This window comes from Bos javanicus, chromosome 2 (genome assembly GCF_032452875.1).
Source record: "Bos javanicus breed banteng chromosome 2, ARS-OSU_banteng_1.0, whole genome shotgun sequence".
NCBI lineage: Eukaryota > Metazoa > Chordata > Mammalia > Artiodactyla > Bovidae > Bos > Bos javanicus.
This window is the reverse complement of record NC_083869.1, coordinates 84633167-84650020: the sequence shown is the minus strand read 5'-3', so window position 1 is coordinate 84650020 and position 16854 is coordinate 84633167. Positions and strand designations below refer to the sequence as shown.

General features: G+C 36.2%; 1 protein-coding gene across 4 annotated transcripts in view; it reads left to right on the top strand.

Moving 5' to 3' along the window:
* Positions 1-16854, top strand: part of DNAH7 (dynein axonemal heavy chain 7) — a 252750-nt gene that overhangs the window by 61022 nt on the left and 174874 nt on the right. For all 4 annotated transcript variants that reach the window (XM_061440697.1, XM_061440686.1, XM_061440708.1 and 1 more), the window contains exons 14-19: positions 739-866; positions 3087-3165; positions 7906-8130; positions 10517-10663; positions 12317-13002; positions 14877-15063. In XM_061440697.1, coding sequence (XP_061296681.1) covers positions 739-866; positions 3087-3165; positions 7906-8130; positions 10517-10663; positions 12317-13002; positions 14877-15063 — 1452 coding nt within the window. The remainder of the gene's footprint in view (positions 1-738; positions 867-3086; positions 3166-7905; positions 8131-10516; positions 10664-12316; positions 13003-14876; positions 15064-16854) is intronic.

The following is a 16854-nucleotide window of genomic DNA, read 5'->3' as shown; positions in this document are numbered from 1 at the left end:
CCATCGAGTCAGTGATGCCATGCAGCCATCTCATCCTCTGTTGTCCCCTTCTCCTCTTGCCCCCAATCCCTCCCAGCATCAGAGTCTCTTCCAATGAGTCAACTCTTTGCATGAGGTGGCCAAAGTACTGGAGTTTCAACTTTAGCATCATTCCTTCCAAAGAAATGGAAATAGGCAAAACAAGATTCTTCTGCTCAGAGAGCTGAAGGTCTACCCTGCAAGCCTGACTTTTAAGTACTTTCTTTAATTTGACCCTTCAAAAATATCAAGAACTAATTTTTTAAACTGCTTTGGTGTTTGTAAATACTTTGGAAAATAATGGTAATTATACCAAAATGTGGTTACTTCTGTTTAGTAGAAGACTGGTAATTAAACATTTTCTACTTTTGTCCTTTTTTAAATATTTTCCAAAATTACTACCATGAACATTCATTACTTTTTGTACAGAGCAAATATAACATTTAAATCTTGCACTGTCTATATAGCAATAACTTAGTTCTCCGAAGTTTTTATAGCCATTATTGTCCTGAAATAGAATTGGCTTAAGATATACTATTCAAGGAGATTTACTGAGAAGATAGTGGTAGCGTATTTAAAAACCCCAGCCTACATCATATTAAAAAAAAACTCAATTGTATTAGATCATACACACAAAATCAATATTGTGGAAAAGGCAAAATTGTGGGAATCATTTATGTCATTTCATGTTTATTAAACTTTTAATACCCAACGTTGCAGACTGTTCGTTTAGGAATGTTTGAAGTGCGCTGTGAGGAATTAATCAGAGCTTTGGTGAAGCGAGCAGATGTCATTTGTGGAAAACTTATTGCTAAAATGTTCAGAGATCATCAGGAAGTAAATACAAGGTATTGTGTGTAATACTTTTATTTGGTGTGGGGGCGGTTTAAATAGAATCAACTGTCACCTAAAGTACTGGATAAAGCAGTGTCATAAATGACCTTAAAGAAAAGATAAAGCCAGACTTACTCCTACTTGAATCTATTTAGTATCTTTTTTTCACCATGAATATGTCTTCCCAGTTGTCTGAATTAAGGTGATATTAAAATGCGTTTGCATTTCTTTTGTACAAGTCATGTGGACATTATCTAACTTCATATTTTTAAGTTTGTGTAATCAGTACACAGTGAGTTTTCAAAGTGGATATTCAGAGTAGTTGTCAAGGATCCCAAATTTGGAACATCATTTTACTGTAATTATCCTTCATGTCCATGGGAACATGTTATCTTAACTACAAACTCATTTGTTGTTCAACTTGGAGATTTTAAGGAAAACTAACGCTTGTTAAGTAAACTCAAAAATTCTGATTGTAAAGCAGAATACCTATTTAAGACTAGAAGTGTAATTAGTGTAGTTTTCTAACACTGGTGATAATGTGGCTCCATGAGCCTCTTTCATGATATCAGTTACACGGAATAAACCCCCCCAAAATCAGAATTTTGATAGTTATAGTGTTAGAGAAAATATTATTAAAAAGAATATTTATTTTAGCCTTTGTAGAAGCCTGGAAGAAGGTCAGGCACAGCATTAGGGACATAGACTATGAACAAAGCTGCTGAAGTTACGTTGCAGAAGTGGACACCCAATCCAGTGAATTACAACAGGATGTATTGAACCACACAGAAAAAGAACAGTAGTGAAGGAAATGATCAGTTTCCTTCACAGTGAAGGTTGGAGGAGAGGGGAAAATCAGGGAAGGCTGAAAAGTGGCAGTGATACATGAATTCCTTTTGAAGGTTGAGTCCACCAGGTGAACAGTGTGGGTGAAAGAATTCCAGTTAGAGGATATAGTATATAGAAGCAAGTGAGGTATGAAATGGCATGATGTGCTCCAGGAACAAGGAGTGGGTTATGTTGCTTTCACAGATACTGTGAGGGATGAGAGGGGGGGTCGAGGGGAGGCTGAAGAGGGTGGCACCACATGCAAAAGGGCCAGGACTTGGGTGGCTTATCTAAGACCCAGAATCATACATTCATCTTAAAGTACCCTTTCCTCTGCAAGTGTAGAATAGTGAATGTCTTTTACTTATAATATTTCATGCTGAGTGAAATATTTTATTTCATAGCGATTTCCCTGCCTCTTAGCTGCCCCTAGAGCTCATGCTGGTTCTACTTTTTCCCTTTTTCTCCTAAGTATGCCTCTCACCAGACTCAGAGTATGTACAGAGGACATACCAGGACTATTACAGGAGCTGTTAGGTACAAATACCCTCAACTCCTTGCTCTCATGTGTCTCAACTCACCTCTGCACAGACCCCTTCCTGTCTGACTCCCCACATTCTCACAGGGCAAGAGTCTGGCAACCATTCAGTGTTCTTGTCTCCACCCATAAGCCCAGCCTCATTGCCTCCCATCTCTCTGGACCTGTGTTTTTGAGTTGTCCCCTCTGTGTCTCATCTTAAGTCTCTCCTTCACTGGTGATTCTGCCTCTGAAATTTGCAAACATGTTCAAAACCCTCTTCCATTCTCCATCCTCCACTTCAACTCAACATCATCACCATTCATTCCCTCTCTTTCACCTCACAGCCATTCTTCTTGAATAAATTTCTACACATTATCTCAACTTTCTTAACCTCTCACAACTCTTTTTTTTTTTTAATTTCATGGTAAGTTCATTATTTGTATTGCCCACAACTCAAGTCAGTAGGAAATATTTACATACCAGCAGAAGTTTATGAGCACACCAGCCCATTTTAACTGTGCCTTCCAAGTAGACCACCTTTTTGTGCCCTCTCAACTAAATCTCTGGTAGTATCCTTGAAACTCTAGGTTGGAATTGATTGTTCATAGTCTTGTCTTTCATACTGGAATGTGGACTGTCTGAGAACCATTACTACATCTTCCACGTTTCTGTATCTCTGTCACTTAATACAGTAGTTAGGAACATGATGAATGATTAAATGTGTATTGAATGAATAACTAAGTGAGCACAAATTTGCTTTTAATTAATTAGATGTCATATACATAAGATAATCTATTTTTCATGTAATGGAATATTAAAATAGTATACATGAATATATTTAGGAATAAAATTTAATTATATAAATGGCTTTTGTCTGGTTTTTCAGATTATGTGAGGAATTTGAAAAGATATCTGAAAAAGCTCTTAGCACACCTCCAAATACAGCAGAACTAATGGAAATGAAGGTATTGTTTATAATCTCTGTATAGTCATATGTGTGAGTAAATTGTTTTTCTTATTTTTCCCAGTTTTTTATAATTACTGACATGATATATAGTAACAAATCACTCCAAAAGTTAAAACAGAGGCTTAAAATTGTAAGTTACACACATACACTCTCTCTCTGTTTCTCTTTGTCTGTCTGTCTCTCTCTGAAGCTTGGTGATGCACGCTGGATACTCCTAGATGGTTCTGACTTAGATCAACTAGTTCTCAGATGGATTGACCATTATCATTATCTTCAGTAACTTTCTTCTGCTCCACTTTCCTCTCAAACTTCAGCAGTCTCACCTGCGTGTGTTTTCATGGAGTGATAGAGACAGAAAAGCAAGCCCAATTGTACATATGGTTTTTAAGTTTCTACTTGTGTCAGAATAGCAACTAACCTATTGACCAAAGCAAGTCACATGGCCACAGAGTCTGTGAGAGGACACTCTAAGACTAGATAGTGGAAGAGGTGAAATATTGGAGTTATTAGTGCAGTCGTCTGTCTACGAGGATCTTTTTGAGAGCACTATTAATAATCATTACTACGCTAACAGGCGTAAACCAGGGCTGTCTTGGGAAACCTGAAATATGTGGTCATCCTTCATTTCTTAAACCAATGAATGTTTAATCCTTAAATAATGTTTTGCTCTGTTTTCTATAGATTATCTTTTATTCTATCATATATTAAACATTTCTGTGGTAGTTTGCTGAAAAATATTTTGAGCATAGGACTTATGGTACTGAAAATATTAGATAAGTCTCCTATGCTTGAGGTCTGCCTGATGGTGAATAAAATAATATAAGACACCTGGCTAATCATCTTTTCCATTTGTGTAACGTTAAGCTTTTATAGGAGTTTTTTTTCCTTTTCTAGCAGTCGCAAGATCCAAAATAGACCTTGTGTTTCTAGATTTTAAAATATTTAAGCAAACCCAGCAAAACACGTAAAATCATTCAAAAGTTTGTATAGGTAAGAAATTACAAAAGGAGTTCATATGATTATGTACATTAAATTAATCACTTAAATAAAATTTTATTAAAATCATTAGAACCATCTTTTATATATCAGCCTCTGTATATAATTCCTCTATTTCCTTTTCAAGTATTTATACTTGGATTGGGGCTCTTGGCACCTGAATGTATGTGTGTGTATCAAATACAAACATACCTATTGTATTTTTTTTAGAATCTTTTATATTTTATGTTAGTTCTTGTAAAAGTGATATTTTAATATGAATGATTTTCAAGGTAGCTAGAGAGATCCATAGCTGGAAATTCCTTTGAAAAATAATGAATATTGAGTATGAAGAGTGTTACTTATTTACGCCCTTAGCCATCACTGGAATTATGTAGGAACTTGGAGCTATTTGGTGTGAATTTCTGTTTATAGCAACATTTAACAGAATTAGCAAATAGGGCTCACTACTGATGTTATATTTCTGTATCTTGAAAAAGTTTATTTCTGTAAGGTCATAAACATCTCATTTTACTCAATACAGAAGTCAGTCATTTTTTATCAGTGAGAGGAAATAAAAATCCAGTTGTTTGACTGCTTAGAAAGCTGATTAACCAAATTGCAACAATGTATTTTCAATTAGACCTTTATTTGGATTTGCAACAAAAAAACAGCCTAATTAGAATGACATATGGAAAGATTTCAAGACAATGTCTTTTTTTTTAACTGAAAGATAATTGCTTTACAGTATTGTGCTGATTTCTACCAAATATCAACATGAATCAGCCATAGATTTACCCATGTCCCCTCCCACCTCCCTCCCTATCCCACCCCTCTAGGTTGTTACCGAACCTCAGTTTGAGTTCCCTGAGTCATACAGCAAATTACCATTGGCTATCTATTTTACATATGGTAATGTATGTTTCCATATTACTCTCTTTTTCTCTTTATTTATAAAAGTGAAAAATAATATGGAATTGTATGAAATAAAAGTTCCTCTTTTCCATAATTTCTTTCTTTGAGGGTAATGGTTCTCTCCAATTGTGTGTATGTGTATGTAGATAGGTAGATAGCAGAGTGACAAAAAGGAAGAGCAGGAGAGAGCTGGTTATAAGAAATTTAAAAGAACTTTAAAAGCATTAAAAAAAGGTACTTACTTCCTGGACAGGGAGATATGGGGTATAACATAGGTTGGTATAAGTAATTGCCAGTTTTCTCATTTTTCTGTAGGGTAGTAGGTTTCCTTCACCATTTATATTTTTAAGATATACGCATAAGTTAATGGTTCAAAAGAACTTTGAGAGAACCACATGTATATATGTACATACACATGGGCACTTCCATGTGCATGCACATGTGTACACACACACACACACACACACACACACACACACACCTATATATTCACCCACTCACACAAAAAGAGATCTGCTTTTGCAAAAATACAATCATTACTCCTACAAATTATTTTATTCACTTAATAGTATACCTTCTCTGTACTTCTACTAAGTAAATAGGCCTCTTAGTTTCTTCCAAAATCAATAGCCAATTACTTCAGTACAATATATTAAATGATTTGTCATTTCACTCCTGATTTGAAATGCCTCTTTTTCAACAGTAAATCTCCATACATACTTAAATCTATTTCTGAGCTCTATTCTTGTCCATTCTCTACTCCTGAAGCCAAACAGGAACTGTTTTAAATTACTGCATCTATAGTGCATTTTGCTGTTTAGCAGAGCTAGTCTCTATCATTTCCCTTTTTCATGATTATCTTTGCCTTCTCAAGTATTTGGGTTTCCTTGATGGCTCAGAGGGTAAAGTGTTTGCCTGCAATGTGGGAGACCCAGGTTCGATCCCTGGGTCAGGAAGATCCTCTGGAGAAGGAAATGGCAACCACTCCAGTATTCTTGCCTGGAGAATCCCATGGACAGAGGAGTCTGGTAGGCCACAGTCTATGTGGTCGCAAAGAGTTGGACATGACTGAGCGACTTCACTTCTTTCTTTCTCAAATATTTACTCTTGAGTACTTTCAGAGACTTAGAATCATATCAAATTTAGTTTCTTTTAATACCCTTGCAATTTTGATCGAAATTGCATTGACTTTCTAGACTGGAGGAGAAACTGTTAGTCGCTCAGTCGTGTCTGACTCTCTGCGACCCCATGGACTGTAGCTCACCAGGCTCCTCTGTCTTTCTGTGGAATTCGCCAGACAAGAATACTGGAGTGGGTTGCTATTTCCTTCTCCTGAGGAATGGCTTCCTTCATAGCTCAGTTGGTAAAGAATCCACCTGCAATGCAGAAGACCTCAGTTCAATTCCTAGGTTGGGAATATCCCCTGGAGAAGGGATGGGCTACCCACTCCAGTATTCTTGGGCTTCCCTTGTGGCTCAACTGGTAAAGAATTTTAAATAGTAAAGTAACATGTTAAATAAAACTAATTGTTGTTTTTGAAATTTAAAATCTGTTCTGTTTTTGGGGGGTATAAACTAGAATTCTGCCAAACTGTTGCTTATATATACTATCTTGTAACATGCTTTCTTGAGATATTTTTGTGTTCTAGAGATGAAGATTCTTACAGATGTGATACTGGGGACTGTGAAAGTGAAAGTCACTCAGTTGTGTCTGACTCTTTGCGACCCCATGGGCAGATTCTTTACCAGCTGATCCACAAGGGAAGTCCACTGGGGACTAAGGAAATCGGCCTGCAGTGCAGAAACCCTGGGTTCAGTCTCTGGGTTGGGAAGATCCCCTGGAGAAGGGAAAGGCTACCCACTCCAGTATTCTGGCCTGCAGAATTCCATGGACTGTAACTATGGGGTCACAAAGAGTTGGACACAACCGAGTAACTTTCACTTTCTCTAGGGATCGAACCCAGGTCTCCTGCATTGCAGGCAGATTCTTTACTGTAGCCACCATTTACATCTTTATAATGTTATGTCTTAATATGTATTTCAATATTTGGTGCTTTAAAAATGTCCCTCAATGAAGTACTGTAGTCTTCCTAATAGGTTTAGCACATTCCTTGTTAAATTTGTCTATAGTTATATTTTAGTTTTTTGCTCAGCTGTGTCTGACTCTTTGTGACCCCGTGGACTATAGCCCACCAGACTCCCCTGTTCATGGGATTCTCCAGGCAAGAATACTGGAGTGGGTTGCCAAGTCCTCCTCCACAGGATCTTCCCAACCCAGGGATCGAACCCTGGTCTCCTGCATTGCAGGCAGATTCTTTACTGTCTGAGTCACCAGGAAAGTCCATATTTTAGTTTTTATAACTAAAGTCTTGCTGCACTTTTGTCCAATGCAGATTTGCAATTTTACATTTGTTAACGATGGTTATGTGACTGTCTCCTCCACTAAACCTTAAGCTCTCTGAGGGCAAAGCCCAGGTCTGTTTTTGTCACACTGAATTGCCAGCACTTGGCACAGTATCAGACATACAGTAGGTGCCACAAAATGCTATTCTGAAAGAATTAATGGTATCACTCAGCGTCTGCTTCTTATGTTCCAGAGAACTACAGCATTCCTTGGTTTTCCAGTGCTTTTTGTCTGTTGTTTAGTATTTCTGTCCCCCCACCACCACCCCCTGCTCTGTCAGTAAAGGTTTTCAGGAGGGATGAGAAGCAGACTGTGCTGTAGTCCCCGATTTAAACCAAAAGTCTGTCCTAACAAGTCTGTACCTATTTATGCAATGTATTTCTGCAGGCTATTTTTTGACATGAGCTATTCCTTAAAATGCCATCTGTAATTTTTTTCCCCTCAGGCTTATATTCAGAAAGTAGAGACAGTTGATATGGTTGAACTGGGACAAAGATTGGTGGATTCTAAAAACTGCCTCACCTTCCTCATTGAGTGTACCAACTTTTCCCCAGCTGACATTAGGCTAAATAATAATGTCTTCCAGTGGTATGGAAGAATGGAAGAAATTTTTGATGAACATAGGAAAATCATTAAGGAGAAAACAGAACAATATCAAGAAGGTCTTAAGGTAGGCATCGTGGATATTTTAAATTATTTTCATTTTCTGGAAATATTTAGCTTCCTACATAGCACTGTCAGCGCCTCTATTTCACAGTTCACATGTCTTAGCTCTCTCTTCCCATTAATCTTAGTAGAAGATAGTATGCATATTGGATGAATGTGGCATCATTTCTTGATTTTTCAAGGGAGAAAACTTTTTAATATACTGCCCACAAATGACCATTAATAAAAATATTATCTTATACAGTTTATAGTATTCTCTTGAGTTTACTTTTGTTAAGGCCAAAGCTCCCTTGGTGAGGTATGCCTTCACACTGTGTAATTGCCAACTTGCCTAAGTACTCCACCAACTCTAATGTTCAGTAATTTGAACCTTTTGTGTGTGTCCTACAAACAAGATGCTTTGTGGTTCGCCCTGTCTGTCCAGCCTCATCTCCTACCTCTTCCCACTCCTTGCTCTTGTCTCTTCAGTAGCCCTGAGCAACTTCTGGTACCCACTCTCCTACACCTCCCATCTCTTGCCCACACTCTCCATTTCTTCTTCTTCTTTTTAATGTTTGTTATTCACTTGCTTGCGCTGGGTCCTCATTGCTGCACAGGCTTTTCTCCAGTTGCAGTGCACAAGCTTCTCACTGTGGTGGCCTCTTGTTGCAGCGCACAGACTGCACGATGCACTGGCTTTGGCAGTTGTGCACACAGGCTCTGGAGCACAGGCTCAGTAGTTGTGGCACATGGGCTGAGTTGCTCTTAGCATGTGGGAGCTTCCCAATCAGGGATCCAACCCGTATTTCCTGCACTGGCAGGCAGATACTTATCCACCGAGTCACCGGGGAAGCCCCACACCCCCCATTTCATCTGGAGTGCCCCACTGTCCCTCACACATGCCTGTCTATCCTGCAAAGTCCTTGACTTCCAGAGAAGCCCTTTCAGTCAGACCTCAATGCTTCTTCTCCTCTGCTCCCATGGTAGTTTTAACACATCTCCATTGGGCTAATTATATTATTATTTTCAGTTTTTTCTCCCACCAGTTGGTCACCTCTTTGATAGAAGGACTTTTGTTTTTACTTTTTCTCTATTTTTTAATCCTCCTGGCTAGCACAGTGCCTGACACACAGAAATGCCATCAGTGCTTCACAGCTATGATCTGAATAAGTGACACCGTATTTTCAGTCTCATTTTGCAGATGAAGAGACTTAAGGTTCCCAGGTGAAGGTGAACAGACTTGTTTCAAGTCAGCCAGTAGAGCTGTTCTTTGATAGCAAGCCTAGCCTCTGTCTGCCACACTATAGCAAATACAATTTATTGGCAGAATATGTTTGGAGCATAAAATATAGACTTAAAAATTTCTTAATCCTTCATTTTAAACTGTAAGGGTATATTTAAGGATTTATTTCTGTTTTACATTTAGGCCACTTTAAAATTTTTTAAAACCTGTAGAAAACATCATGAATATTAGATGCTTATGCTACAATATAATAGATTCTTAGGAAATCACTGGGTGACCCAGAATTATCTATACTTTGTGGTAATGTACACCATTCTACAAACTATACTTCACATTAATGAATTTTTCTTCTCATTTTCCTTCTCTCACTGGGCCAGAGCAATAAATTGCCCAGGAAACTAAAGAGGACAGAAATCAACCTAGATAATCTATAAAATATAAAATTATTTTTAATAACCTAGATTTGAGTTTTGAGTGTTTTATCAAGAGCTCTTAAGGACCATTTAATTTGGAATGTCTTTCCAATGACAATTTTGTAAGAAACCTCTCATTAAAAAAACACACATGTTTGTTTTACACTGGAAGGGTTTAGTTTTTAGGCTTTTAAATCTGTATATATTTTTCTTTTCTTTATTTCCTGTGAAGTGAACTCATGGGACAAGAAAAATAAATTCAGAATGCCTTGTTTTAGCATTACTAATTGAAGAGATATCTAAATATTATAATGCAAATAAAGAAATTCAGTTTTTTCCAGTTAGTAAAAATGCTGCAGTTGCCTTTATAAGTCTTTAAAAAATTGGAGTTCTCTTAGTCCCATACTTGATTATCATGAGATTTTTTTCAAGTGAATATATATTAGCATACTAAAGAATACCATTGTTTGTTCTTATACATTTTATTAGTTAGAATTTCTTACACTGATGATAGAGGGGTAAACTTTCTCTGATTTATGAATTATAGGAATCTTAACCTATTAGGTTTAAATCCAGACTCTTAAAAATTCTACATGTTTTGGATCCCAGTCATCTTCAAGATTGTCCCTTTCTTTATATTTTGCCAGTGATGAAGTGTAATAATTCTGATAACCCCTATAAATTCCAAAACTTTCTCTTGATGCTTAAGGGTTTTTACTCTTAAAAATAGTAACAAAAAAATTGTTTTTTATTAGTTACGGTGTGAACGGTTTGTGGAGGAATTGGAAAGTTACGCTAAACAGTCAGAAGAATTTTACTCCTTTGGAGATCTTCAGGATGTACAACGGTACCTGAAAAAGGCTCAGACACTGAATGGAAAGTTGGATTTAGCAGCAGACAAGGTATAATTTAAAAATTCTTCTAGGGTGAATTAGTTCAACAGAAAGAGCATTTGACTTTGTATTGGGCATTCACCTTTAAGAAATGGATTCAAAGAATTTAATGACATTTAATTAGAGATTAACATATATGGCACAAATAGATTTTATAGCCGTGCTTCAGAGAGAAGCAACATTGCTGTTTTCTATTGATAGTGATAACATTTTAGGGGCCTTCCTCTTTTATTTTACAGATAGAGTTGTATGTGCATCTGCTTTTGAAGTTGTATTTTGTGTCACTTGATCATTTACATTATGTGATAGCGCCTGGTTACTGTTTAGATTTCCCACCTTCATGGAAGCCAGCTTAGATTTCATGGCTGTGTTTTAATGGTCCATTGTTTTCTCCCATCAAGCCACTTTGTTTCCAATACTACTATCTCGGAAACCAGTTTTCTCAATTAGAAGCTGGGTGGGGAAAAGCCATACTCTTTGCCATGTAAGATGTTTGAAATTTTTAATTATATTTTTTTATAAAAAGGGGAAACAGAAAAACGGGCTTCTGTGGTGGTTCAGTGGTAAAGAACCTGTCTGCCAATGCAGGAGATGCGGGTTCAATCCCTGGCTTGGGAAGATCCCCTGGAGCAGGAAATGGCAAGCCACTCCAGTATTCTTTCCTGGGAAATCCCATGGGCAGAGAGGCCTGGTGGGCTACAGCCCATGGGGTTGCAGAAGAGTCAGACACAACTTAGCAACTGAACAACAAAATATGAAAACAGACCATATTACGATTCTCTAACATTTCTAATATATTGCAAGATTTTGATATTTTAGTTCAGGTAATTAAAGCGTTTATAGTAGTCTCAGATGTGTAAATATATGTTGAGAAAAGAAACATTGTAGTTTTTTTAAAATTGATGCCACTGAAATTTTAAGTAACATGCATAATTTGCATATCTAGCTCACTCTTTTCAAATCAGTAGATTACTCCTGTATACCCCCTACATCCTTACAACTTCACTACTTTACTAAGAGGAAATTAATGCTTTCTTTGCATCTCTTATCCTACTTACCTTTAAGACCCAGCTTCAGTTGTAACTTCTCTACAGGAGCATCTATGATTGTGCTATTTCAGAAGGTTCTCTTGTCTTTGAGTGATAGCATTTAAAAAAAATATACTATTCAGTTTATATTAAATGGCTACTGTTCTAAGGCATTTCTTCTGTTGCTTATTTAATAAATAATTGGTATTTAACTCAACTGGATTACTAACTCCTTGAAATTGGCACTTTGCAATATACTTTTTTTCTATTTTCCATAGTACCTAACACAATGCTGTGTGTTTAAAAGTATTTAAATTCTTATTAATTAATAAAAGAAGCTATATCCTCAGTATATCTGGAAGGGCAGAGACTTCTTTATATGTATAAATTTACTATTTTAACTAACTTAAGAAGTCACTGTTCTCTGAAAACTGTAATAAAAAATAGGAACAGAAAAAATGAACAAACAAAATACCTAGGAAAAAGAGATTATTCTTTTCCAGGCATGGCCTAATTTTAGTTTACCTTCAGCATTTGATGAGAGATTTTGGGGGTCACATTGGATATATTTTTAAAACCTAATTTTGAATATCATTCCCTTTCAGAGTAGTGTGTTTAATACTTGTCCTTCCAGATTGAGCAGTTTAATGCTGAAGAGGAGGCATTTGGTTGGCTACCTTCAATATATCCTCAGCGTAAAAAAATCCAAGATGGTTTGAACCCTTATCTCCGTCTCTATGAAACTGCTGTAGAATTTAGCACCAAATATAGAGCATGGACAGAAGGACCATATAACAAGGTGAATCCAGACCAAGTAGAAACAGACGTTGGAAATTACTGGAGAGGACTCTATAAGCTGGAGAAAACCTTTCACGATTCTCCCAATGCGTTGGCAATGACCAAAAAAGTAAGAGCAAAGGTGGAAGATTTCAAGCAGCACATTCCTCTCATTCAAGTGATTTGTAATCCTGGTTTGCGCCCCAGGCACTGGGAGGCCATGTCCAGCATTGTTGGTTATCCGCTGCAGCCAGCAGATGATTCCACTGTCTTCTCTTTCTTAGATATGAATCTGGAGCCATATTTAGATAGGTTTGAGGGTATTAGTGAAGCAGCTAGCAAAGAATATTCTCTCGAAAAGGCCATGGAGAAGATGATTAATGAATGGGATGCAATGGAATTTGTCATTCTTCCTTATAGAGAAAGTGGGACATCTATTTTGTCATCAGTTGATGAAATTCAGATGTTGTTGGATGACCACATTATTAAGACACAAACTATGCGAGGATCTCCCTTCATTAAGCCTTATGAAAAGCAAATGAGGTAACGTGATATTTTTATGACAGTGTTTGTAGTATGTTATCAAAATTATCACTCATATATAATATACAGTTCTTTTTGAAAATTGAGTCTGCACTTTATACTTAATATTTTAAATAGTACATTGAAAGGGATATTAACCTTTATTTCTTTTAGAAGAGTCTATACTTTTGCTATCATCTATATTTAGGGCAAAGGTAGTAGACAGTGTCCAGATATATTCTTTTTTATTGCCCACAGTCTGGTCTCATATATTTGATGCTCAAATATAATCTTGTGCCTATGAACATAGTTTATAGAACATATAAACAATAAATTGAAGATATTATGTATTTTTCCAGACTAATTAGTTTGGTGTAGATGACCCTTATCCTGTCAATTTTTTTCAGTTTTTGTAATCTGTATTGAGCAGTTTATATTTTACCTTAAAAAAGAGTAAATCCAAATCAGACTGCCATCTTTATTGTGAATTTACATGGCAAGGGAAAGCTATATGCTTGGAGATATCAGCCTCTGGTTATGGGTACATTATCCTAAACCTGAGCTTGCCCAGCATTTGTTGTTGGCTCAGTCTCTGATTGCTCTGCCTCCTGCCCAGCTTGCTCCAATGTGTTCATCAAGAGTAATTTTTGAACTTCTTTGAAATTGGCACGTCTAGATTCTATTTTTAAGAATTATGCATGGGCTCATTAGCTAGTAAGAAATTTTCTGCATTAGCAGGGATTAGATAGAGAGAGAGAGAAGAGCACCAGAAGGAAGCAAAGGCATTCATTTCCTTGTGTGAAAGACAGATTTATTGATGAACATGGAAAGGAATGGCATTTTTAAAAGACATTTTAAAATGCCTGCTGACTTTTTGAACTCCTATATACATTTCTTGGTGTTTATAGTCTAAAATTACAGATCGCCACTTATAAATGATGAGTAATGTATTAATCTACACATAAAGCCATCCCATATCTAAGTTTTGTTGCCTTTAACCAATCATTCTTCTTTATGGCTGCGTTATCTCATAGCATAGTGATAACAACTGTCTAGGTTCAAATCTGGCTCTTTTGTTCATTAGCTTGATGCTTACCTCTATGTACCTTAATATCCCTACTGGTAAATAAATATTACATTCTGGACCCTGCCTCTGAGGGTTGTTGTGAGGATAGAGCAAATACACACAAAGACCTTAGAACTGTGATTGTAAAATTGTTAGTTTATGCTATAATTATAATATTTATTCTTAAGGAAATTTAGTCATTTTTCCCTCTGTATTTATAAATGAGCCAATAATTCATTTTAATTCAAAAATGCCACACGAATATATGGGGTCACAAAGAGTCAGACACGACTTAGCAACTGAACAGAACAGAATATACTTATGATTGTGTAGAATTTTCTTTAAATGCCTGTTATATCTTATCAATTGAATATTTTCTCTTGGAAAGATAGCTGTTATGGGTCCAAATTTTTAAAAAAATGAAAAAACAGAATTCATTCATCCAGAATGAATCTTGGATGTAATTACCTTTCCTAAGAAGAAGTTCAGAGTGCCTTTGATTGAGAATACCATTACTATCTCCAAAATCTCATTCTTAACTCATACTCTTTGGCATGGAATTGGATTGCAGAAAGGTTTATTGAGATGACATATATAGAAACCAATCCGTTTGTAGATAGGTGCATCTGTATTAGCATAAATGTTGATGCTATTATTTAGATACAGACTTTATAGAGCCCATCTAGTGATTTATCTTTGATTGTAGGTAGATGAATGGAAATTGGCATAACAACATTGCATATACTGTTAACAGTCTAGTTTTGAGTTTTATTGTGTGAAACATTTCTTGATTTGCTATTGATAAGCACCACTGTGTTTTGCTCCTCAGGGAGTGGGAGGGCAAGCTCTTGCTGCTTCAGGAGATTCTGGATGAATGGCTCAAGGTCCAAGCCACGTGGCTGTATTTGGAGCCCATTTTTAGTTCTCCAGACATTATGTCTCAAATGCCTGAGGAAGGGAGGCGATTTACAACGGTGGATAAAACATGGAGAGATATAATGAAAAGTGTCCTACAAGTAGGTACAAATCTGTGAGAACATGATTATTTTGTTGAAGTAACATTTTTTCCAAAACAATCCAAGTAAGCCATTGTCTTTCCCCCACATATGTAATATCCCACATTAGATATTATTTTAGAATCCCAGGAGCAAGAAACATCAAAAGGAAAATAGGTGTTCTGTCCTGATTACTTCTTGAGGTCCAAATTGAACTTGCATTATTTAATGACAGTGGTTCTAGCAGTGGTTCTTACCAGATGCTCTGGTAGAAAGATAGCAACGCATACCCAGCATGGGATGTCCTGTCTATTCTCTGGCTCCCACATTATGGCTGCACCACCTCTGAAGTGCTCTGCGGTGAGAAAGAAAGCAGCATGCCAATCACTCAATCAAGAAGTTTCTCTGTAGGGACTTAAAAAAAAAGAGCTGCAAAGATATATATATATATCTCTAAAGAGCCCAATAAATACAAACAAAATGCAGTCTATCAATCAAGCAATGCACAGATACAGTGGAGAAATTATACTTTAAGAGAATTTAATGAAAACCAGTAACACTCAAGAAAGTATGGTTTATGTTCAGTTCAAAAGACATGCCTGCAAAGCATAGTTTGTGTGTTAGTGGATGTTAAGATTAAAATAGAAGAAATATTAGTTATTATATCATTAAATGAATGTGAACTTCTCTATTGGTATTTTGATCAAATATTGATACAAGTTTATTATAAAGTAGGGAGAGGATTATCTTAAATTTTTTTCTATCCTAAAATGGAAATATGTTTATTTTTATAAACTTTTAAAATTGTGACTATAATCCTAAATGTTGATAATATTGTAACAATGACAACTATATGATTTGATAGGAAAATATCCCATAAGATGGACATGGGTTTGTTTATTTAATAAGTTTATTTTATGTAATAATACTTGAAGCAAAACATTGTATAAACCAAAATTTTGTAGAATTAATCCCATTGGAATTCCATATTTAAAGAACCTACTGATAAGTCACATTTTTTTAATTCATTTCTAATTAATTTGCTTTGTAAATTTAGCTTCTCCTTTTATGTATTGTTTCCTTACAACATGGAAAAATCCTTGTAACATGTATATGTTTTTGTTTGGAAGAGGATGATGTTGCCCCCCATTTTCATTGCCCCCCCCCAAAAGAATAAAGCAGATGCTTGTATTCTTCTAGTTAATATACTTTTAAAAGTTAAAAAAAATTTTTTTTGGCATTTGATCAAGAGAAGTCACTCAGTCGTGTCAGACACTTTGCAACCCCATGGACTGTAGCCTACCAGGCTCCTCTGTCCATGGTATTTTCCAGGCAACAGTACTGGAGTGGATTGCCATTTCCTTCTCCAGGGGATCTTCCCAACCTAGAGATTGAACCCAGGTCTCCCGCATTGCAGGCAGACGCTTTACTGGCTGAGCCACCAAGGAATCCGAATCAGGCATTTCACCAAAATGCTCTTCAAAATTCATATTGCTAAGAAAATTTAATAGTTCAATGCCTTGAAAGAGCAGCTATACTGAGACTAGTAATAATGGAAACAGACTTTTAATTCTATAAAACTGCTGAATTAAAAACATATTAACAAAAAAGCATTACTTACTCTCATTCCCAAATAAACAGTTTTCTTTGCATGACACTTCATTTACTTTTGCTATAAGTTTTGATTATCTTCCTCAACTTCCTTTACATTTTCTTTTTTTTTCAGTATGTTAGCATCAGGACAGCTTTTGTCTATACTCTCCAAAGCCTTAAAAATAAACCTAAGTCCATATTCTCTTAGGAAGGCTAATG